This window comes from Carettochelys insculpta, chromosome 21 (genome assembly GCF_033958435.1).
Source record: "Carettochelys insculpta isolate YL-2023 chromosome 21, ASM3395843v1, whole genome shotgun sequence".
Lineage (NCBI taxonomy): Eukaryota > Metazoa > Chordata > Testudines > Carettochelyidae > Carettochelys > Carettochelys insculpta.
Genome location: NC_134157.1, coordinates 11,119,287 through 11,141,129, shown reverse-complemented (window position 1 = coordinate 11,141,129; position 21,843 = coordinate 11,119,287). Strand labels below are relative to the sequence as shown.

The 21,843-nt window shown below is 57.4% G+C and overlaps 2 protein-coding genes across 2 annotated transcripts; both read left to right on the top strand.

Annotated features, from left to right (window-relative positions):
- The first annotated feature begins 237 nt into the window (after positions 1-237).
- On the top strand, positions 238-7,587 carry CDK9 (cyclin dependent kinase 9). Its single transcript, XM_075015250.1, has 7 exons — positions 238-383; positions 1,245-1,326; positions 2,076-2,166; positions 3,473-3,639; positions 4,423-4,594; positions 4,769-4,917; positions 6,363-7,587. The coding sequence occupies exons 1-7, from the start codon at positions 292-294 to the stop codon at positions 6,726-6,728; spliced, it is 1,119 nt and encodes a 372-aa protein (XP_074871351.1). The 5' UTR covers positions 238-291; the 3' UTR covers positions 6,729-7,587.
- Positions 7,588-10,078: 2,491 nt separating this feature from the next.
- Positions 10,079-21,672, top strand: FPGS (folylpolyglutamate synthase). Its single transcript, XM_075015808.1, has 15 exons — positions 10,079-10,221; positions 13,295-13,423; positions 13,627-13,680; positions 13,898-13,962; positions 14,037-14,151; positions 14,538-14,615; positions 15,209-15,270; positions 15,572-15,674; positions 15,963-16,040; positions 16,463-16,610; positions 18,358-18,459; positions 19,010-19,160; positions 19,538-19,613; positions 20,249-20,315; positions 20,904-21,672. The coding sequence occupies exons 1-15, from the start codon at positions 10,108-10,110 to the stop codon at positions 21,338-21,340; spliced, it is 1,779 nt and encodes a 592-aa protein (XP_074871909.1). The 5' UTR covers positions 10,079-10,107; the 3' UTR covers positions 21,341-21,672.
- The last annotated feature ends 171 nt before the right edge of the window (positions 21,673-21,843 follow it).

The window sequence follows — 21,843 nt, the reverse complement described above, 5'->3', positions numbered from 1 at the left end:
CACAGGGCCCGGCCTCAGCGGAGGTGCCGCGATGCCCCCCGAAGTCCCTAGATGGGGGTCCCTCACGGGGGATTTGGCACTGCGGGCCGCAGAGAAGAGGGGGACCAGTCTACGAGCCACCCACGTGGCCTTTCCCCGCCGCTCCAGAACTACGCCTCCCAGGCGGCGGCACGACACAGGAAGGGGCGGGGCCTGGCGTGCGGGACCGGAAATTCCCGGTATGTGACGCGGGCAAACGCCGCTGCCGTCGTCGCAGGGACCGAGCCTCGGGGGTGGGGCCCGCGGCCCGGCATGGCCAAGCAGTACGACACGGTGGAGTGCCCGTTCTGCGACGAGGTGTCCAAGTACGAGAAGCTGGCGAAGATCGGGCAGGGCACGTTCGGGTGAGAGGCGCCCCCCCAGCCCCGGGTCTTCCCTCCTCGGGGGACTCCCCTTCCCCCCAGCCCCGGGTCTTCCTTCCCCCCAGCCCCGGGTCTTCCCTCCTCGGGGGACTCCCCTTCCCCCCAGCCCCGGGTCTTCCCTCCTCGGGGAGCTCCCCTCCCCCCACCCTTCCCTTTCCCCCCAGCGCCCGGGTCTTCCCTCCTTGGGGAACTTCCCCCACCCCTTCCCTTTGCCCCCAGCGCCTGGGTTTTCCCTTCCCCCCTACCCTGCTTCCTTTCCCCTCAGCGCCCGGGTCTGCTCTCCTCGGGGCAGGGGGGGTGCAGGACTTATCACCGTCCCTGACAGATTTTTTTTTCCCCCCATATGTTTGCCCCAGATCCCTAAATGGCTCCTTCAAGGAATGAGCTCACAGCGCTGGGTTTAGCAGGCCAATGCTCAAACCACTGAGCTGTCCCTCCCCCAGTGTCTTGGGATCTAAGGAAGAAAGACTCTTCTCTCCCTCCTCACCTGTCACCAAATCCCTTGGGATTAGAGAGACTCTCTCCTGAATGCCTCCAGGATCTGAGATGCCCCTTCTTGCCACCTCTTGATATCTACAAGTCCTACCCCTGTTAGTCTTATGGGGTCGGCGAGAGCCCCAGGCCCATTGCCATTCTCTCACATGCCGTGGAATCTGGGAGCTTCTTCCATAGGAGTTTGTGAAGGAGTTTCTTGGCACGAAAGGGAAAGATCTGGGTTAGGCAGAGAATCTAACCCATGTGGAAGCATAGAAATGTTGTGCTTGGTCTCACCTGGCTGCGCCTGCTCCACTTGGATACGTGAACTCTTCTAGGAATGCACATGTATTTCCATCCTCCCCACAGGGAAGTGTTCAAAGCAAAACATCGACAAACCGGCAAGAAGGTGGCTTTGAAGAAAGTGTTGATGGAAAATGAGAAGGAGGGGGTAAGATGGATGGACATGTGTCTCCAGTGTGTATTGGGGGGCTGGCTGAGAGCTGGGCGTATGTTGTTAGTAGACAAACCCTGAATTGTTGCCTGAGATAAGGAAATTCATTTTGTGTGTAACTTTGCAGGACCTACTGCAGTAAAAACAGTTTGCCTTTAGACAGAGTTGTGCTACTCTATGTATCAGGAAAGTAACCTGGCTTTAAAAAAAGCCCCAAGAAACACCTTTTCATATTGTTGTGTGTCTGAGTCACATCTCTTGAGCTCAAGATTGTATTGCTGTTACCATGGTAGAGTTCATACATAGGGATGGGGAGCTGCATTCTAATTGTTATCACATGACGACAAATGTGTCCATGTTCTGATGACAAACATCAGTACTGCTTTTGCTGGTCATCTTTCAAGAAGAAACAATGCGCTGGATTCTCTTCCACGTCTCTCTTTTCTTGTTTTCTGAGTCTTTAGTGCTGCAGCCTTAGGACCTGATCTTGTATGATGTTCTGGACATTGAACTAAATCAGTTAAGTTACTGGGTGCTAAAAGTTGAAAAACTGAGTGAATTGGAAGTCACAGTGAATAAATCTGGAACTGCACAGTACTGATTTTAGCCTATGCGCTGACCTTGGCTTCCACGCTTATTTCTGCTTAAATAACTCTCTTTTGAGCAACTATCTCCTCCTCCTGTTGTAGACTAGATTGGGATGTTCTCTTGCAATTCTAGCTTGTGGTTCTCTGTCTCCTTGTTAGTTCCCCATCACGGCCCTGCGTGAGATCAAAATCCTTCAGCTGCTGAAGCATGAAAATGTGGTGAACCTCATAGAAATCTGCAGGACCAAAGGTAACATGCCTTAGTTCTTCATTTGCATTCTGTTCACTCACATCAGCTGATCTCTAGTATATGGTTTATTTTCATTTCAGTGAGAAGCACTTGCCCAATATGCATTCTCCTGATTTGCTCAGTGTTCTGCCTGCCTGAAAACCCTTTGTAAATGCATTTAAAAGCCTTCTGGTTCCATAGTGTAGTCACTTGAAGGCCATTTTGTGCTCCTGCATTGCGAGCATTGTCTCTTTGGGACAGCGAGTGTGCCTTGGTGTTTGTACAGCAGTAGTATGTAGGCCCCTGGAAGCGAATAATATTGTTGAAGGCTGCGTAGAACTTTGCACCACTGGAGCAATAGAAGATTCCTTTTGTTTTGCTCAGTCCTCTGTTTTCCACTGTCCTGGGCTTCGTTCTGGAGGTGCTTCCTGGCATACTAACCAAATCTTAAAGAAAGTAAGAACATGACTGGTAGGATCCTTCTGGGTTATCAAGTCTAGTCTCCTGTTATCACAGGCAGCGTTGTCATCTAATCTTGCTTGTAACCTTATAAAGCTCCACCTCACAGCCAGATTAGCAGTGAGGGCAAAACACCATTGTTGAGAGTCCATGCCAGAGCCTTAGTCCTCTGATGGTTTACAGACCTTCTAATCTCCACCCTGAATTTACTTTTGGCCAATTTATTCCCATTTGTGATGGTTCCAACACTGTTCTTTAGCTCTGGTCAATAGTTCTCCCTCCTTGGTGTTTATCCCCAGATGTGTGTATAGAGAGCTGTCGTTCCAGCTCAGCTTTGTTTTGCTAATGCAAACATGTCCTCTCACGAGATAGGTGGCCCACTCAAAGCAAGCTGAATTCATTGTTTTTGAACACAGGTGACCAGAGAGAGACCATATGCCTTCTGTTATGTACACATGCCTTGTTCTTCACTGCTGTAATATCTCTTCCATTCCCCCCACTTCTCCGTTGGATAGTTTTATGGGTATTTAGGTGGCCAAGGAAGCCCCCTTTTCTCACTATTGCTGTGACTGTGTAACTGAAAACTACAGAAGGTTGTGATGGAAGAGGCTGGCGAGGTTGTAGTTGTGTGTTTGCCTTCACTCCATTGCTTGGTTATGTGACCTTAACACAGTTACGTTGTCTTCTGTTTTTAAGTCTTGTGGTAATATTGAACCATTGAGTTGAATGGTACTTGAACCCAGGCTGCCTCGAGTCCTCCTAGCAAGGTGCTCGAGCTCGTCAAAGGGAGAGCTAGCAATCCGCATGGGTGGGAGAACAGTTAGAGTCGACAGACCTCCTAAACAATCATGCGTCGCTTTTCTTGTAGCCTCCCCATACAATCGCTGCAAGGGCAGCATCTACCTGGTGTTTGATTTCTGTGAGCATGACCTCGCCGGCCTCCTCAGCAACGCCCATGTGAAGTTCACGCTGTCGGAGATCAAGAAAGTGATGCAGATGCTGCTGAATGGCCTTTACTACATCCACAGGAATAAGGTAAAGGCCAGGACCTCTATTCTCTTACCCCACGGCTTGAGGGCTGGGATTGCAATGACCTTGTGTGCGCTCTTCTAAGATACTGACTTGTATTTTTCAGGGTGGCTCAGCAGTGAGTCAGTGACTATTGTTCTCAGCCTCAGCGTTTGATGCTTGGAGGCTTGTGGGGAGCGAGTGGCTTTAGCAGAGGCAGTAGTAGCCAAATAAAAACATAGGCTATATTTGCCAAAGATTAGGCTGACGCTCTGAAGGATCTCTACCAAGTCTTCCCAGCCTGCCATGGTGTTTGTAGTGCTGGAGTGTAGTGTGGCCAGAGAAGCACTGCACCTGAAAACCAAATGAAAGTGGCCTGTGTTCTAAGCCCGGGATCTAGTGCATAGCTGTGCTGTGACTGCTAACCTGAGGGGCCAAGCCTGGCTGGACTGTGTAATCTCAATTTGCCCTTGTTCCCGAGGTCAGGAGTGAGGCACGGTAGCTGATACGGGCATATTTGTCACGCTGCTGCCTGTGTTCTGTCTGTCCTGTGAACGGCAGGAGTGTGGCTGCAATATCTTCCACCAGTTCTAGGCGTAACTGCCCCTTCCAGCCAGCTCCATGTTCCCAGTGGGTTTGTTTTCTGAGGCATGCACCCAGGTCCGATCCTAGACTTTCTAAGGTTTCTTTCCTGGGGTCCGATTTGTGCCCCATTCACCTTCCTGCTGCTGGGGATCTCGAAGGCGGAGATACCTGGACCCAGCAGCTGATGACTTAGCGTCTTCACTTTCAGTTACCTTCTTCACACAGATCTTGCACCGGGATATGAAAGCGGCCAACGTACTGATCACCCGAGATGGGGTCCTGAAACTGGCAGACTTTGGCTTGGCTCGAGCCTTCAGCCTGGCCAAAAACAGTCAGCCCAACCGCTACACCAACCGGGTGGTGACTCTGTGGTATCGGCCTCCGGAGCTCCTCTTAGGTAAGTGGGAGATTTGGCTGCAGGAGAAATGGCGCAGTGAATTCTCCCACCCTCTGGCTTTTCATTCCCCTGTCCCCTTTTCTGTTTGTTCTCTCAGTCGGGGCCGTGCAAAGCTCTTTGAGGAGCATGTTGCTATCAGAGGCTGTTTGTCTAACCTGGTGTCGCTCTCTTTAGGGGAACGGGATTATGGCCCCCCCATTGATCTCTGGGGTGCAGGCTGCATCATGGCAGAGATGTGGACTCGCAGCCCCATCATGCAGGGGAACACGGAGCAGCACCAGCTCACTCTCATCAGCCAGCTCTGTGGCTCCATCACCCCAGAGGTAAGAGCCCTGACGCAGGGCAATGCAGCACCTATGGGAAACGGCAGTGGCACGTTACAGAGCTGGCCTTGGAAGCCCGGAGTCCTGAGATGATGTCCTGCTGCTGGGGGACCTTGAGCAAGTAATTTAACTATCTCGCCTTAAAGGGATGCCCCTTATGCCCTAAGCATGGGCAGAGGGGTGCCCAAGGTGTGCCTTGTGAGGTACCAGGCATGTTGACTATCCAGAACGTTACACTGGCCTGTGCCTGCACATCCACCAGAGAGAGATAACGACTTTGGCCTTGCTCCCCCTGAGGTGAGTGTCGTCCCTCTTGTACAGCGGGGGAAACTGAGACACTGAGCTGAAGTTGTTGACTCAGGGTCTCTCAACAAGGCAGTGAGAGACCAGAGGATTGAACCCACCTCTCTCAGCTTCCAGTGCTGTGCTTTGGCCACAGCGCAGTCCTAGCTAGCGACCATGTAAATAATATGGGGGTTGGTCATGACCTGTTACTTCACTAGTAGGGAGGAAGGGAGAGGGCGCTTCCACTTCTAAGTGCTGGGTCTGAATCTGTCTGGTACCTGGCACCCATCACGCTGATTGATTTGCCGCCATCTTGCGGCTATTGAGAGGTCTGTGTGAAACGAATTTGGGCCCTGGGGCCGTTGTTGCTGGTTATCCAGTCTTCCTCAGAACACCACCATGTTTGGCTCTGGTTTCTCAGGAGAGAGGCCAGTGTCTGGAATCAGTCATTGCGTTTGACCTCCTAGAGCCGGTTCCTTCAGGCCAGGGTTGTGGCACAGGAGGGTGTGGTAGATAGCTTTACACTGCTGCTGCCTGACTATATGTGTGATGTGGATAAATAGGATGCTGAGCTCCAGGCCATCAGCCTGTGACCTTGACTTGTGTGTAGGTGAATGTAACACCCCTTTGAAATAAACACTTGCCATTTTCCACCCAGAGCTGGACTGATGGGGAAGGAGAGGGTGTGTTGGCAGAGAACTCTGAGCTCTGCTGGGATGAAAGCTTAAATTGACACAGCACCTATTTGGTAGGCTTTTGCTTTTGTGCATTCTCATACTTGACTAGTCCATGTTACTGTACAGCTGCTATCTGAGGCCTTTGAGCATTAGGGTATCATACGAGCGTAAAGGGACACAAGTAGATTTCTCTCTCTGATTTCTTTTCTCTCTGTGTCTCCAAGTGCATTATCTGACTTAGGGTTTTATATTGCTGCACATCTCCCAAGCACATTAATGCATTTTGCGTTGGACTGCATGAGTAAAATCCCTAGTGGTTATCGTGAGATCCTAAGGGGTGAATGGTGAAATAACTGCTTAGTTTGTTTCTCCGCTACAGCTGAATGCAGCTTGCATGTGGGATTAAGTAAGGCTATCAACAGTGTGTGTAAAATGGCTTGACTGTCCTCTCACTAAGGTTCATCTCCCTTCTATGCACCCTAGGTTTGGCCGAATGTGGATAAGTATGAGCTCTACCAGAAAATGGACCTGCCCAAGGGCCAAAAGCGCAAGGTTAAAGATCGCCTGAAAGCCTATGTCAAAGATCCATATGCTCTGGATCTTATAGACAAACTGCTTGTTCTGGATCCTACCCAAAGAATAGACAGTGATGACGCCCTGAATCACGACTTCTTTTGGTCAGATCCGATGCCCTCTGATCTCAAGAACATGCTCTCCACTCACAATCAATCAATGTTTGAATACCTGGCTCCACCCAGGAGAAGAGGCGGACACATGCCACAGCAGCCAGCCAATCAGGGCAGGAATCCGGCCGCAACCAATCAGACCGAGTTTGACAGAGTGTTTTGACTAAGGGCCCCAAAAATGGAGTAGGGAGTAGGCTGAGTTTTCTTTGTCTTTAAATGGCTCTGATACTGAGGTGAAGTACCCTGAGGTTGTGCAGTCTCTTGTAGCAGCAGCTCTGATGGGAAAAAAAGGTTGCAGGCCCTGGCCTGAGATTTTGGGATGGACAATCTTTCTGGACCAGTCATGTGCATAAAGATAAGGAGTTTACAAACCTAGCTGTCCCTGGGAGCTGTTTGCTAAGGCCTGAGATCATCTCTTAGCCTGTCTGGCACAGAATTTCTGCCTCAGCCCAAGAAGTAGCATCTTTTTCCCAGTAGCTGGATCTAATGGGTCATTTCTGCTAGGGGACCACCACTGGAGAAGGTTTTGTCACTGCTGGAGCTTTACAGCTCTGGAGGAGAGGATGGGATGACTCCTGAATTTGGGGATTGCTGCTGCACCCAACAGCATAGATGGGGCCGTCTTGGAAATCTCCTTAGATCCTGTCTGAATTGCTCTTGTGTCACTGCAATTCCCAATGTGGTCCTTCCTTCTGCAGGGACGCTCCCTTGTGTGTAGGGCGAGTGTAGCCTTGCCAACTGCCACTGAGCTTTGCGTGGAGCCAGTGTGATTGGTTCAGACAAAATACCTCCAGGTTTGAGAACTACCTCGCCTTGTGTTCAGGATTGCAGCAAGTCCTTCTGGTGGAGAGAGAGGCGGAGCCTCTGGGAAACAGAGTCTCTGTGACTATTCGGGGAGTGAGGCTGCTCGTCCCTGTTGCTCTGACCAGGAGTCGCTGGTTTCAAGAAAATCTCCTGATGCTTGCTCTTCAGCGTACCGCGGCTTTTGGTTGTAAAGTGCAATTAAAGTTCCCTTTCTTAGACCCTTGTCTGCTGTGTATTCCTCTGACTCACTCACCAGTACGGCATCAGCACCAGGAAAGATCTTGAAGGCAGTTGAACACATTCTGCTTGAAATCTGTGGATGTGACTGGGGGATGGCAGATTCTGTCCAACTCCCGTGGGTGCTGACCATAATGTTGAGCATTGCTGCTCTGTTGAGCTGTTACTACCATGAAAACCAGCTCAGACACTTGGCTGTATTCTCACAAGCATTCCTGTGTCTGTTGCTTTGCCTGGGTTTGCTCAAGTGGGTCTAGATTAAGAGCAATAACTTTTTCCCAGCGCAGAGAGGAAATGCAATGCGTGTTCAATGGACTGCACTTAATGTTGGCAATGTGTACCGCATATATACCTTTTCCTGCCAACAGACCTTATTGAACCCAGAGTGGTTCAGCAGCTCTTGTGAATTTATTTGAGAAGGTGCAGCTGCTTTGTGGTGCTGGCAAACCAGAAAAACCCTGAGCCTTTGAAATGAGAGTACTGTTTGCAGAATGCTGCTGATAACCTTTGTCCTTCAACTAGACAAGTAGCAGCACTGGACAGTCGGTGAGAGGTCTGTAAACAGCAGGCAGTGGAGATCAAACTCACTTCAGAGCAGAAAGTAAGGATGATAAAGGACATGTATAAGGTAAAGCTCTTCTCTGGGATAGGTTTTGGAATCTAATGGGCAGATTTGGGCAGCTTTTTGTGTGAAAGGAGCATGAATTTATGCAGCTGCAGGCAACTGGTGTCCCTTGCCAGTTGTAAAACATACATTTCATTTTTTAAAATAATTTCTATGCCCCGATGAATTTTTGAGCAAATGCGGAAAGTGGAGAGAATGCTGTGGAATTGCAACTCAGAGCAAGTAGGTAACAGTTCAGGCACCTGTAATTAAGGCAGTGATGTCTCCTTTAGTGGCTTGACTGGAGTTGCATGTCCTTACATTGAAGAAAGTAGTTTGTGGGGTTTTTTTGCTTAAGTGGTGGGGATTTCTTCTTTTTGAGTAAGAACAGATGCTGCTGTAGACAGGCAGCATGCTCAACTCTCTCTTTGTTAAAAATAGTTTGGATCTAGAAACCAGTGTTAAATCCACCATGACAAAGATAATGCAAAATGGTGTCAACAAACTAGATCCTGCCTCAACACATGAGCAAGAACTGCTGATTCCTTTCTCTCAAGAGCAGTGCTGTACTCTTAGAAGATAGCCACCTTAGAGTGGTGAGTCCTGCTCTTCCTATGCATGTTTCTACTGAGGCGTTTTGGGGCAAGGACTATTTTGGGTGTTCGTACAGTGTCTGGTCTGTGACTGGGGCTGCTAGTCACTACCCTGGTATGGGCAGTAGATGATAATCCTGAATGAGAACATATGGTTCCTGTACTAAAAACTGGTCCTTGCCAGAGCTGCAATAGCTTGCTGGATGTGCTGAAGGTGGTGGAGCTGCTCCTACATGCGAAGAATTGAGATGGTAATTTCATTTTTGTTTTGAAATTTGAGGGTGCTAAGTGTATAAGTATAACACCACTGCTAAAGCTGTATAAACAGCAGAGTGGGAATGGTAAGAGGGTAAGAGGGAGGCCTTTGTTGGAACCTGCTAAGGAGTGGAGCTTGCTTGGGCCTGTAGCAGCAAGCTTTAAAGCTTGTTTTAGTCCTCACCTAAATCCTTTTAGACTAGACCTCAGCCATGTCCGTTCCAGGGCCGGAATGCACATCTTGCCCGTGCATTTGCGCATGAAGGAGAACACGGAGGCACGCTTGGTTACGCTCCACTTCTTGGTTGAACGAAGGTTGTGGATTTTCGGGGGCCCTGTGTTCGGCGCTCAAACTACCCTGCCTGTAGTTGAGCATTTGCGCCAGTGGGCCTGTTGTTTGCGCAGTTTGCCACTGCCGTGACATCCCCTTTTGTAATGAAAACAGCTTTTATTGAGCTAACCTGCTTGCTTGGACTTTGTGCTCCCCAGTTGGGCGAGCTGCCCTTAACTCCAACAGAGTGCCCTGGGCAGGCTGGCGGTGTAGGCTGTCTACAGGCCCTGCAGGTCTTTTTAGCTCAGCAGCAGGGAGGGTGTGGGACCAGGCTTTTGCTGGGGGCTGTTGCTCTGTAGATGCTGTGGGAACCAGGGTTCTGTATTGGAGAAATCCTGGAGAATGACACGTCTCTAAGGGGGGGGTGGCCTGCCAGCGAGGAGGGAGGGAGGGAATTGCTCAGTGTGTGTAGCTCTTGGTGAAGCACAGCGTGTGCAGGGAGGAAGTCTGCTATGAGGTCAATGTTGTGGGTCCCCTCTATAGTTGCTGTAACGCGGTAGCCATAATCACTGAGCGGCAGAGTGTTGCCCTTTTAAGAGACTGTTGCCCCTCACAATGATGGCGGCCCGTCTGCTCCTGTTTCTGTCGTGCCCCTCACAAAAATGGCGGCGCGCCTGCGCAGGGCTCGTGGGAGGCGGCTCCGGGGGCGGGGCGGACGCCCACGTGGGAGGGCTGCGGCGCGGGTCGGTGGCCCGGCCGCCTGTCAGTGGGAGGCGGGATGGGCTTTCGCGGGCTCCTCGTGCTGCGCTGCGCGCTGCGGCTGGTGGCGGCGGCCGGCGGGCAGCGCTGCTTCAGCACCAGGCCGGCCCGCGTGCCCAGGATGGAGTATCAGGTAGGGGCCCGGCGGGTTACATCAGCCGGACACGTGGGGCGGCCCGTGGGTGGGGAGCTGGGGCCGGAGGGATGGGCCGGGGGTGGCTTTGGGGCAGCGTGTGCCGGGGCCCCTGTCCGAGTTGGGCTGGGGGGCTGCAGCAGGGGGAGGGGTATGGGCCCATCATAGTGTGTGTGGAGCAGGCTGGGGGGAGCTTTGGGCGGTACCGCCACGTGGGGGGATTTGGGGTTATCGGGGACATGGGAAGAGGGGCGCTGCGCTGGCGGGTGGCTTTGGTGCTCGTTAGCAGGCGTGGCGCACTTTAAAGACTAACAGAATAATGTATTAGGGGATGAGCTTTTGTGAGACGGACCCTCTTAGTGGGTCTGTCCCAGGGAAGCTCATCCCCTAATGAATTATTCCCTTAGCCTTTAAAGTGCGCCACGCCTGCCGGTTTGTTTTGCTGGAATACAGACTAACACCACAACCTGTGTGTGACTTGCGGATTTGGCCCTGGGCACAGCCCTGAGGCTGAGCAGTCGCGCTGGCCCAGACCTCAGTGGGTGACTCCCTCGCTCTGCCCGAGCTGATTTTTATTTTCTCTGGTGCGCTTCATACAGACGTTGCGGAGGGTTTCCTGGGTTTCAAATTAGTTCCCTTTCCAGTAAGGCTCCATAGCAAAGCTTACCTAAATGCTGCTGCTGACTGCTCCCTGGCTTCCTGCCCTCCTAACTTCCCATGGAGTGACCACACTGCTCAGCATCTCTTTCCCGTCATCTCTCTTGCCATGCTGCTGTTGCCCAGTGGCCTTAGTCATTCTCAGACTGCACTTTCTGCATTTTCTCAAATGAAATGAAGTCACTTCTGTACAAATAAAATAAACCCTTTTCTCATCACAATAGCTTACATGTGAGTCTGAATTTAGAAGGTGGTTGTCACTGACGTAAGTTTGTTCAGGGCGATTAAAAATCCAATTTTCAATGCATGTTGCTTGAAAATTGCTCGCTCAGAACATCGCTCAGTCAAAGAGCTTTGTGTGTAACTTGAAGATCTCGGGATGTATGTTTGCGTGTGTTCTCCAAGAGAATGGCCTTTCAATATATGTAAATCGGTTCTGTCCCTGATCAAGAAACTTTCTCTTCATTAAGTGTTCGTACAGCACCTAGCACGCTGGTTTATCACAGGAGTCTCTTGTGTTATGATAGTGCCGAATAATCTGTGTGAGCTGGGAAGTGCTTCGGTGAACCATAGGCAGTGGGCTGGCTTGCCGGCCCTGTAGGGGAAGGGAGCCTTGTGTGATGGGGGAGCCTTCTGGAGCAGTGTGGGGATGGCCTGATTCTGTCCATCTGTGCCTTGGGCGAGAAGGTGAAAAGTAGAATGTGTGTCCAGTGCCTTTGCGCCCAGGAATCCCCAGGAGATACAGTGTCCCACCCAGTATAAATAGCCACATGCATCTGCAGGAGCGTGGCTAGTGCTTTTTATAGAGGGAATTTGTGGGGCGTGTATCTGGTTACAGTCCGGCCCCTGCCAGCCCTGCCATCTATCCCCAGAAGTGCTTCTAAGAAACCCCAATAAATCGCCGCTCTGTGTGTGGCTGGTTGGAACTAAAGCCAGCCCTGGGAAATGTATTAATCAGCATTTAAAGAGGCTATTCTGAGCCTTGGAAAATCAGGACCTTAAAACCCCTCGACACAGCCAATGCTATGATGGATGTGGGTGAGAATACACCCTGCAAGCACTCTGCTAGGGCCTGTGACTGGGGCACTGTGGGGGAAGTGGGGAGCCCTGGGTTCTAACCCCCATTCTGCTGCTGGCTGCCAGAACACTCTCTCTGCCTCGGTTTCCCTTCTTGCCCCCAGCCTGTCTCTGTTTAGCTCGTAGACTCTTTGGTGCAGAGGGTCTCTCACACGTGCCGTGTCTGACCCAGCAGGACCCTGGGCTGTTGGGTGCTCCTGCTGTACAAGTGCTGTTAATGCTGGAAAGGGGTAAAGCGCATTGGGCTTGGTGCAGACTGGAGGTGGATTATTCTGCCCTTGGAACCAACCCAAGGCGCCCCGGGGCTCTCTGACACCAGCACTCCTGCCTGCATGGCCGAGTCGCGTCTTGTGATCGACCTACGCTCTGTCCTGACGCCCTGTGCCTTGCAAGGGTTATCTGAGCTGGTCTCGTGCGCCTCCAGCCTCCTCCAGCAACTGCCTGTGGCTTTCTGAATTCCTGCTGATCCTCACTCTCTGGGCTTCTCCCCCGGGAGGTTGCTCGTGCCCCCCAACTTCGTGCTCCTTCCTCTCGGGCATTGCTAAGGGGTTACCAATCACGTCTCCCTGCCGGGTCTGGGCTGAGCAGACCGGCAGGAGAGGAGGGCAATGCGCGGCAAGTCACGTAGCTAGCAGGCACTGGATTTCCGTTCCCCTTGCTCCAAGCGCTGTACCTGGGACAGGCCCACAATGAGAACGGGGCAGGACAGACCAGCCATGTGCAAGTCCAGCTGTGCTGAAGGCAGCTGGGGAGCAGATGGAGCTCACGGCTGGGTCTGACGTGGCTGCTGTGTTTTGCCCTCCAGTGCGTGAGTATACGGTGGTGTAGCACATGGCCCCGCGTGGTGTGTCCCCTCCGGGCCCCCGAGCACGACCTTTGCTTGCTCTGGCTGGGGCGTAAGCAGGGGGCATGGCCACGGATTGGTGCCTGCCTGGTAGGGGGAGGGTGAGATCCTGGTGCTTCTTTGCCTTCCCTTTGTTACGTGTCAGCCCGGCCCTTAGTGCAGGGTGGGCGAGGTTCTTGGCACAGGGGGATGGCTAAGAAACTCCTTCCCCCCACTTGGGGGGCCCTGGACGTGGAGTTGGTGGGTGGCACAGGGTTTAGGAGGCAGCTGCCGAGAGCTTCAGCCTTGGCGGTTCCACAGTCCTCCCCGGAAGAGCGATGGCTGGTAGCCCTGTGCTGGGCGGGAGTGCTGGCTCAGGCTGCCTGGGAGCCCCTCAGCTGGGTGCATAGGGCCAGGAGTGAGCAGGGGCCCTGTTCTGGCGCACCTGGGGCCCGGAGCGTTGGCTCTCGGTGCAGGCGGAGAGCTGCCCGGGCCTCACCTCTTGTCTCCTTGCAGGATGCCATCCGGACCCTGAACACCCTCCAGACCAACGCCAGCTACCTGGAGCAGGTGAAGCGGGAGCGAGGAGACCCCCAGGTGCAGCTGGAGGCTATGAAAGGCTTCTTGGAGCGCAGTGGGTTAAAGGTGAGAGCTGCCACTTCCCCGCTGATCAGAGCCCTCCCAGCCAGGGCCGGGGGCGGTGGACAGCTGGAGCGGGTGTCCCAGGCTGCACTGGCCTCTCTCGGTAGGATGGGTGGACCCCCCCCGGCCAGGCTAGCGCAGCGATAGGAGGGGGCCTCTCCCCAACCCTGGGCCCCCTCATGGGTTTGTTAACTTCTGCCTGGCAGGTCGAAGACCTGGATCAACTGAACATTATCCACGTAACGGGGACAAAGGGCAAGGTGAGCGGGGCAGGGCGGGGCGCTGGCGGGGATGGGGCTCGGGGAAGGGCTGGGAAGTAGAGGGCCGTGTGATGGGTGGTGGGGTGCCCAGGGCAGGGGTGCTGGGGGTGGAGGAGAGCCGTGCTGTGGGCCGGAGGGCAATCCAGGGGGTCTCTTTGCTGGGGAGGGACAGGGGGCAGGCTGGCTCCACGGCTGACGCCGCCCACGTCTTCCGCAGGGCTCGACGTGCGCCTTCACGGAGCGCATCCTCCGCAGCTATGGCCTGAAGACCGGCTTCTACAGGTAGGCAGGCGGGGGGAGGGGGGCATGGAGGGAGCTGTCCCAGGTGCTGACTCTCTGTTCTCCCCTCCCCACAGCTCACCCCACCTGGTCCAGGTGCGCGAGAGGATCCGCATCAATGGGCAGCCGATCAGCAAGGAGCTCTTCAGCAAGTACTTCTGGCAGGTGTACAACCGGCTGGAGGGGACCAAGGTGTGTGCTGGGGAGCTCGGGGCAGGGGCGGCGGCTGCGCTGGGCCAGTGGAGCGCCTGTTCCTGTACCCATGCCGGGGGCCAGGCAGAGTCAGATCCCTGCCCCAGGCTGGCTCCGGCCAGGGACCGGCTGAGTTTAGAGCAGAGCCCCCTCGTCTCCTGCTCTGCCTCGCTGGGCGCCTTTGGGCCTGTCTCTTTCCCCAGCATGTGGTGAAATCAGCCATTTCCGTACGGCGCTCGGGTGAGCCGGGCCCTGGGGGGATGGGCCAGAGCCTCCCAGCACCAGGAGGGGGCTCAGGCCCTGGCTGCTTGTGTGGCTGTAACTTTGCGGTGGGGCTGGGGTAGAGCAGCTGCCCCGAGTCCCCTCAGGTAACGCCTGTCGTGCAGGACCCCGGCCACGCCAGCATGCCCGCCTACTTCCGCTTCCTCACCATCATGGCCTTCCACGTCTTCCTGCAGGAGAAGGTACGGCGCTGCCCTGCTCAGCGCCCCGATGGGCTGAGCTCCCCCCTGCACGGGCGCCAGCGGGAGCTGAGGGTCTGGTCGCTGCAGCCCTGGGCCTCCTCATGCCCAGGCCCCGGTTCAGCCAGTCGTCTGCTGCAGGGATGGGGCAGGAGCCTTGTTCTCTTGCTGGCCTAGTGCTGCCCGGGGGCAAAGTCCTGGCAGCTGCCCACGTGTGGCTGCTCGTGCGGGCGACAGCCCCCGTGGGGTTGCAGCCTGTGGGGTAATGCTGCTGCGAGGGGGTGGAGCTTCTCCCCTGGCTTCCACAGGCAGAGGCCTCTGTGTGTGAGGGCCCTGGGTTCATGTTCCCTCGTGGACACGTGCCTGCTGCAGGCTGGCATGGGCAGCTCTCTGGGCACCCATGCGTGCCAGGGACGTTCCTCTGCCAGGCTGGGTCAGGGTCTGTCCCTGCCCAGCGAGTTCTGAAGGCTGCAGGGAGCAGGAGGTACCCTGCGTGGGGTGCTGAGCCCCCTGCCCCTGCTCAGGGCAGTGCCGTAGGGCGGTACTGGGCATGGATGCCAGGGGGACCCCTTACCAGGCTCTTGTGTCCTCTCCAGGTGGACTTGGCTGTGGTGGAGGTTGGCATTGGGGGTGCCTACGACTGCACCAACATCATCAGGTAGGAGCAGGCCAGGCCTGGTGCGGGGCCGAGGCACCTGCCTCTGCGTGATACTAGCCTGTTGGGGCCGCTGGCTGTCCCAGAGCCTGGGCCCGGCAGGGGGTTGGGTCAGCTGCTGACCCCCCGCTGGCTAGTGACTGTGGGGTGCCTGGCCCGTTCCGGAGGGATGCTGGTCTAGCTGTGCCTGGGCAGGAAAAGGCTCTGGGCCCTGGGGCGAGCTGGCAGGGGCCCTGGGGTCTGGGCGCTTTGCTGGCAGCAGAGCCGGCCCATGGCTGGGCTCTCACTTTCTCTCTGTCTCCAGGAAGCCGGTCGTGTGCGGGGTCTCCTCGCTGGGGATCGACCACACCAGCATCCTGGGGGACACCATTGAGAAAATCGCCTGGCAGAAGGGGGGCATCTTCAAGGTAGGGGTGGGGGGGTGTCTAGGCAGTGCTGGGTCAGCAGGACCTTGGCTCCCCCTGCTGGAGCTCTCAGCACCGGTGGGAAGGCAGCTGCCTCCGGCCCCTGTACCCCTGCCCCGGGAGGCTGGCCCCAAGCCAGAGAGCACAGGCTGCGGGGCACCTGAGTGAGGTCCCTTAGGGACTTCTCTGCCCCAGACCTGCAGCCCTTTGCTGGAGACCAGGCCCACATGGGGATGGGGAGCCCTGGCCCAGCGCAGCTGTTGAGCTAGGGCCTGTCTGGATTGCTTTCAGCCTGGTGTGCCGGCGTTCACGGTGCTGCAGCCGGAGCGGCCCCTGGAGGTGCTGAGGGAGCGAGCCAGGCAGAGCCCAGTGAGTTCTTGTGGTGCACACACCATCCCTGGGCCCCCGTCCCTCCTGAGGCCACCTTGCTGCTGTCCCTGGGCCTGGGTCGGAGGATGCAAGTCCCCCTGCTGCACCCACATGGCTCTGACAGGGGCCCTTATCTCGCCAACTCCCCTCCAGCTGCGGAGGGTCGAGCTCCAGTGGTCCTGCCCATTCAGGACCCTTTGCAGGGTGGCCCAGGGGCACCCGCGTTTCTCCTCTGCCCCAGCCAGACGTGGGCGCTGCTGGTGCTGGCGCCCCATGGGGGCCTGTCCACGCGTGGCAGTACAACGGCCCCCTGGGAAGACCCTGGGCGGGGTGGCTCCAGGCACTGCTGCCACGGCCTGGTGTGCAGGTCGGCAGAACCCAGCTGGGGGCTCTGCTCACCCCCTGCCCCCTCCCCTGTGCAGTGCTCGCTGTACCTGTGCCCCGACCTGGACGCCTTCGAAGAGGACGACAAGGCCCTTCGGCTGGGGCTGGCCGGGGAGCACCAGCGGCCCAACGCCGCTCTGGCCCTGCAGCTCTCGCGGGCCTGGCTGCAGCAGCAGGGCTACCGGGGTAAGGAGCACGCCCCAGCGGTGGGGCGAAGGGGCAGTGTGGGAGGGGCTGGCGTCACCCTCCCCCCGTTGCCCTGCCCTGCATTGGGCATTTCTCCCGGGGTCCAGGGGGAGCTGTGACTGGGCTGTCTGTGCTACTGCTTGTGCCCAGCCTGGCGCTGCTGGCCAGAGCTCCCCGCCTGCCTGGCCCCTGGAGATGCCCCTGGGGTGTTTCCCAAGCAACCTGAGGAGCTTGGGCTGGGAGCCCGTTGGCACTTGGTGGGAGACTGGGGCTGGGGGAGCCGCTCTGCACCCTTGACCTGCTGGGAGCAGGGGGAGCTCTGCGGGAAGGGGTGGCCAGTCCGGGGATAACTTCCGTTGTATTTCATCTGAGGGGTTTCGGTTTAAAACAAAATGTGAATTTAATACAAAATACGCTAAGGCCTAAACTCCTTCCCCTCTTGGGTGCCGGGCTGTGTTCGGGGCTGGGGAGGGCAGGGCTGTGCTGCTGGGACAAGAGAGTGGCAAAGTCGTCAGAGGGGCTGGGACCCAGTTCTGCCTCCAGGAGACCACACTGTGTAGCTTCACAGCGTCTCAGCAGAGCCCACTGCAAGGTCCCGGACCCCTTCTTTTATAGCTTCTCCCAGTCTGGGCTCTGACTGGCCCCGTTCTCAAATTATGAATATTTATGACTCTGTCCATCTTGGAAACTCGCTCTCCAGCTCATGGAAAACCACTCAGATTTTTGCATCCAAAACATTTAAGGTGATTTTTGTTTAAGAATAAATTTTCTAGGCTGTTTTGCATGTCCTGAAATTCAAGTTACCAGCCAAGTGCAGCTGGGTTCCAGGGCTGAGCACAGTTAACTACACTGGAACCTCCCAGCTTCAAACCCACCCGTGAGCCACACTCCTCAGTTGGCCCCCGCAGTCCACAGCCAGGCAGCAGTCAACAGTGAAAGGCAAAGAGGGAACAGAACCGTGTTAAGTGTCGATGACTGGAGAATGGCCCTTTCTGAGCTGCATTAAGTCAGGGCTCAGCTGTGAGCTTTTGGAAGAACAACCCTCGTGTTTTGTTCACATACAAAAATTTCAGATTTAGGAGCAGCGTCCGTTCCTGGGGGGTTTGTAACTGGGAGGTTCTGCTCTCTCTGGTCCATAAGCAATCGGGTAGCCACCGTTTTCTAAGCCACGAGGAATGCAGAGTTAACCAGAGTCTGAAAACACTAATCCGCATCCCTGCTAAAAGAAAGGCGTGTGAGTAACGGGTCCTCTCCTGGGGAGCAAAGAGAGGGGCCAAGTCAAGTGTGGATGGTCCTTCAGCTGTAAATCTGTGAGAATGTAGCTTCTTGTGGAGGGGCCGGTGTGGTTTGGATATTGAGGCAAATTTTCTCACTTGGAGAGTGGTGAGGCTCTGGAATGGGTTATCTAGGGCAGAGGTTGTTTGCTTCCCTAGAGGTCTGTTAAGTCCCAGCTGGACAGAGCCCTGGCTGGGATGATTTAGTTGGGGCTGGTCCTGCTGTCAGCAGGGGGTGGACGTGACCTCCTGAGGTCGCTTCCAGCCCTAGGATTTGACGAGGTAGAAGGATTAAGAGGGAGGATTTGGACTGAGGGTTTCCACTTGGTGGTTTCAGCTTTCAGTCGCCTCCGCCTCTGGTTTCTGGGGCGTGGGCCCCGGGTGGCTCCCGGCGGTGGGGGGAAGGGCGAGTGCTGGGGTGGCCGTGGGGGCTTCTCGAAGGGTGACTCAGCCGTGCTTCCGTCTCCTTGCAGGTGCTGAGGAGCTGAAGGCCTTGCAGCCCAGCACGGAGCTTTCAGACAAGAGACCTGTGCCCCTGGCGCCCACATTCAGGCCCAGTGGCTCTATGGTGCAGGGTGAGGACACTGCTGCTCCAGTGCATCTGCCTGTCACGTGGGGCTCCCAGGCTGCCCCTCGCTGCCCTGCAGCTCTTCCTATGCCGCAGTTTTAACCCCCAGGCGCCTGCAAGTGCTGACGGTGATGGTGCAGCCCCTGCCCTGCCCTGCCCACGCTGGGTGTCTCCCCTGCAGCGTGCTGGCTCAGGGCCACTCCACTGCGGGGGGCTGCCCATGGCCGGGGGTGCAGTGGGTCACTGCCAGGCTCCTTGCCCCAGCAGCCAGGACTAGAATGGGGGAGGTGGGCTGGGCTGGTGCAGCGCAGGACGTGGGGGAGCTCGGCAGTGGCGCAAGAGGAAGGCGTCTCCCCTGTGAAACGCCCTGGACGGCCTCGTCGGAGGAAGAGCTCCGGGCGGGTTAACGTAGCTCTGTGCTGGCCGGGCTGCAGTGCTGTCAGCTGGGCCCCCGGCCTGTCCTTAGACGCCACCGCCCCCGGTGCCTGCTCCCCTCGTGCTGCGTAATTCAGCTGGGCCGGGGGCCGGCCCTTCTGATGGCCCCTCTCTCCTCGCAGGGCTGCGGGACACGGAGTGGCTGGGTCGCACGCAGGTGCTGCGGCACGGCACGGTGACGTGGTACATCGACGGGGCTCACACCACCAGCAGCGTGCAGGCCTGCGTGCGCTGGTTCCGCCAGGCAGCCCTCAACGAGGAGAAGCCCGTGGAGTAAGGAGGCTGGGCCGGGGAGGCGTTGGCGCTGCTCTGCTGTCACCGGCTTGGCCCCGGCCCCAGCCCCGCCCAGGGCAGCTGGAGGGAGCAGGCTGGCCTGGGGCTTTCCCGGAGCCGGCCTGGGGGGTGGGAGTGAAGGCCTGTGGCCCGGCGGGGGCGGGGAGAGGGGCCCTGCGCTGCAGGGGGTGTTGGGGCGTATGGAGGGTGGAGCTTCTGTCTCGGTAACTGCCTGGCGCCAGGGTGGGTGGGGGAGGACAGGGGGTCAGGCCGCAGGTTGGGGTTGCTGGGCTGCTGGGCCCCGTCAGGCGGTAGCAGCGAGTGGGGCTGGGAGCGAGAGCCCCCCACTGACCGGGCTGGTCTCTTCTGGTCGGCAGCGGCTCCGAGGTCCGGGTGCTTCTCTTCAACGCCACCGGAGACCGGGACACGGCTGCTCTGCTCAAGCTGCTGCTGGTGAGCCTGTCTGGGCCCAGCCAGGGTGGGGGGGTCGGTGAGGGAGGGAGGGGCTGATGGCCCTTGGGAGGGGAGCGCAGCAAACGTGTGTATGCTGGGGCGGGCGTTACAGGGACATGCCGGCCTCTGAGGCTGCCAGCTCCAGCCCGGACTCCTGGGTTCTGTTCCCAGCCCTGCCCCGACCCTCGGCTCAGTCGTTCCCCTCAGCGCCTCGTCCCTGCCCTGGGGCGACGCCGGGCGCTGGCAGGTGTCTCAGCCATGCTGGGCAGGTTCCAAGCCTTGTGGCCTGGCCCGGCTGGGTGGGGGCAGCTTTGGGGGCTCCCACAGCAGTGGTGTCTGACCCCAGCCCTACGCCCGCCCGGCTGGTCGGGGTCAGCCTTTGCCTCTGACTTTGCCACGCACCAGCAGGTGCCAGCAGGTGGGGCTAGCGCCCACTCGTGGCCCCCGGCCGCCCCTCAGCGCCTGTTCCATCTCCATCGGGAGCAGCCCTTCCCTGGGGAGCGCTGGGCTCCCAGCCAGGCGGCTGGGGGCAGTCGTTGGCCTGGATTGGCCCCCCGCTGAGTGGCTGAAGCGCCTTGTCCCCCGGTCCCGAGCCTGGTGTGGATCACTGGGCTGACGCTCTCTCTTGTGCCCAGCCTTGCCAGTTTGACTACGCCGTCTTCTGCCCCAACTTCACGGAGGTGTCTGCGGTGGGGAACGCAGGTCAGTGCCACGGCAGGTGAAGCTCTGTGGGGAGCCGGCCCAGGCAGGAATACCCTACCCAGCTTGGATCCTGCCCTGCCCGCCATCGGGGGATCTCTCTGCAGGACTATTCCTGCCCCAAGGGCCTAGGTTGGCTCGAGGCTGGGGCTGGGAACAGGTTGCCCCGGAAACCTCCTTGCTGGACGTCTCTGCCTGCAGTTGCCATCTGTCGGATTTGTGCCCTGCGTCCGGCACTGGTCAGATCTCTTGGCCGGAGTAACTGGGAATGCATGTGCTGCTCCCGCAGGCGGTGGGGCTGGACAAGCTGCCCCACACACCAGCCTTCTGGGTGGGGCTAGCCCTTGGGCCAGTCTCATGGCCCCGCAAAGCCAGGGCTGGGGTCACGGATTCCTCTGCTGGCTTCTCAGCCCTGCTGTGTAGACCTGTTCCAGGAGTCCCCTCCTCTGGAGGGCTGACTTTGCCGGCTTGTGGGGCGTGGGGGGCATCGGCCGGGGGCTCTGTCTGCCCACAGAAGGGGAGGCCATGGGGACAGGCAGAGGGGAGCGGTTACGAGGCCACCATGAGACCATCTTGTTCTCTCCCTTGCAGACCAGCAGAACTTCAACGTCACGCTGGAGAATGTGCTGACCCGCTGCCTGGAGAACCAGAAAACGTGGAACAGGCTGATGGCGGAGAAGGGGGGGCAGGACCTGTGGCTGTCGACCCCTCTGCAGGTGGACGGGGTGGGTGGCCTGCTGAAGCCGGAGCCTCTGCGCGGCCCCCTGCTCTTCGTGCCCTCCACCGAGCGCCCCCTCAACTCCAACTCCCTGGTGTTCCCTTGCATCTCGCACGCCCTGCAGTGGGTCACCCAGGGCCGGGACCCGCACTTCCAGGCGCCCGCCACGAAGGGGCTCCACCTACACCCCGTGGCCAGCAGCGGCGCCGTCCTGCTCAAGGAAGCAGCCACCATCCGTGTGCTGGTGACGGGGAGCCTGCACTTGGTGGGCGGGGTCTTGAAGCTGCTCGACCAATCGCTCTCGCAGTAGCGGGGGCCGGTGGGTGGGGCCCGCCTGCCACTTTCGTTGTTTACTTGAATGTTCCCAGGCACTTTTACCAGCTGTTCCCAGAGCTCACGGCCCCCTGAGCAGGGCGGCTGCTGGCCTGGGTGCTGGACACTGCACGTGCTGCTGGGATTCTCATGCTGAGCCTGTGGCAGGCGCACAGCCCTTAGGACTGGGCTTGGAGCAGCCAGGGTCCATGCCCTGGCATCTCATGCTGAGCCCTTTGTGGCTGTGTCATGCGTAACCCTGGCACCAGCACTCGCCTGCAGCCTCTTGCCAGCCCCGCGGAGCAGGAGCCGTTCGTTAGTGCCAGGGTTGGGGCTCTGCCCTTCTGGCCAGGCCCTCTGCAGCAGCGGCAGGATTGCAGGGCCTGGGGTAAGGACTGGCTGCACTGTATGTTGACTTGATCTTCCATGGCACTGCCCCCTGGGAACTCCCCTCGCCCTGCCCAAGCAGAAGTGGAGGGGAGCTCGGGCTGGGGCAGGATT

Excerpts from the sequence above, each read along its gene's own strand:
- CDK9 (XM_075015250.1), top strand. The coding sequence starts at position 292 with ATGGCCAAGCAGTACGACACGGTGGAGTGCCCGTTCTGCGACGAGGTG. Across the intron at positions 2,167-3,472 it reads AGAAATCTGCAGGACCAAAG|CCTCCCCATACAATCGCTGC; the intron begins GTAACATGCCTT and ends CTTTTCTTGTAG. Across the intron at positions 3,640-4,422 it reads ACTACATCCACAGGAATAAG|ATCTTGCACCGGGATATGAA; the intron begins GTAAAGGCCAGG and ends TTCTTCACACAG.
- FPGS (XM_075015808.1), top strand. The coding sequence starts at position 10,108 with ATGGGCTTTCGCGGGCTCCTCGTGCTGCGCTGCGCGCTGCGGCTGGTG. Across the intron at positions 10,222-13,294 it reads TGCCCAGGATGGAGTATCAG|GATGCCATCCGGACCCTGAA; the intron begins GTAGGGGCCCGG and ends GTCTCCTTGCAG. Across the intron at positions 16,611-18,357 it reads GCAGCAGCAGGGCTACCGGG|GTGCTGAGGAGCTGAAGGCC; the intron begins GTAAGGAGCACG and ends GTCTCCTTGCAG.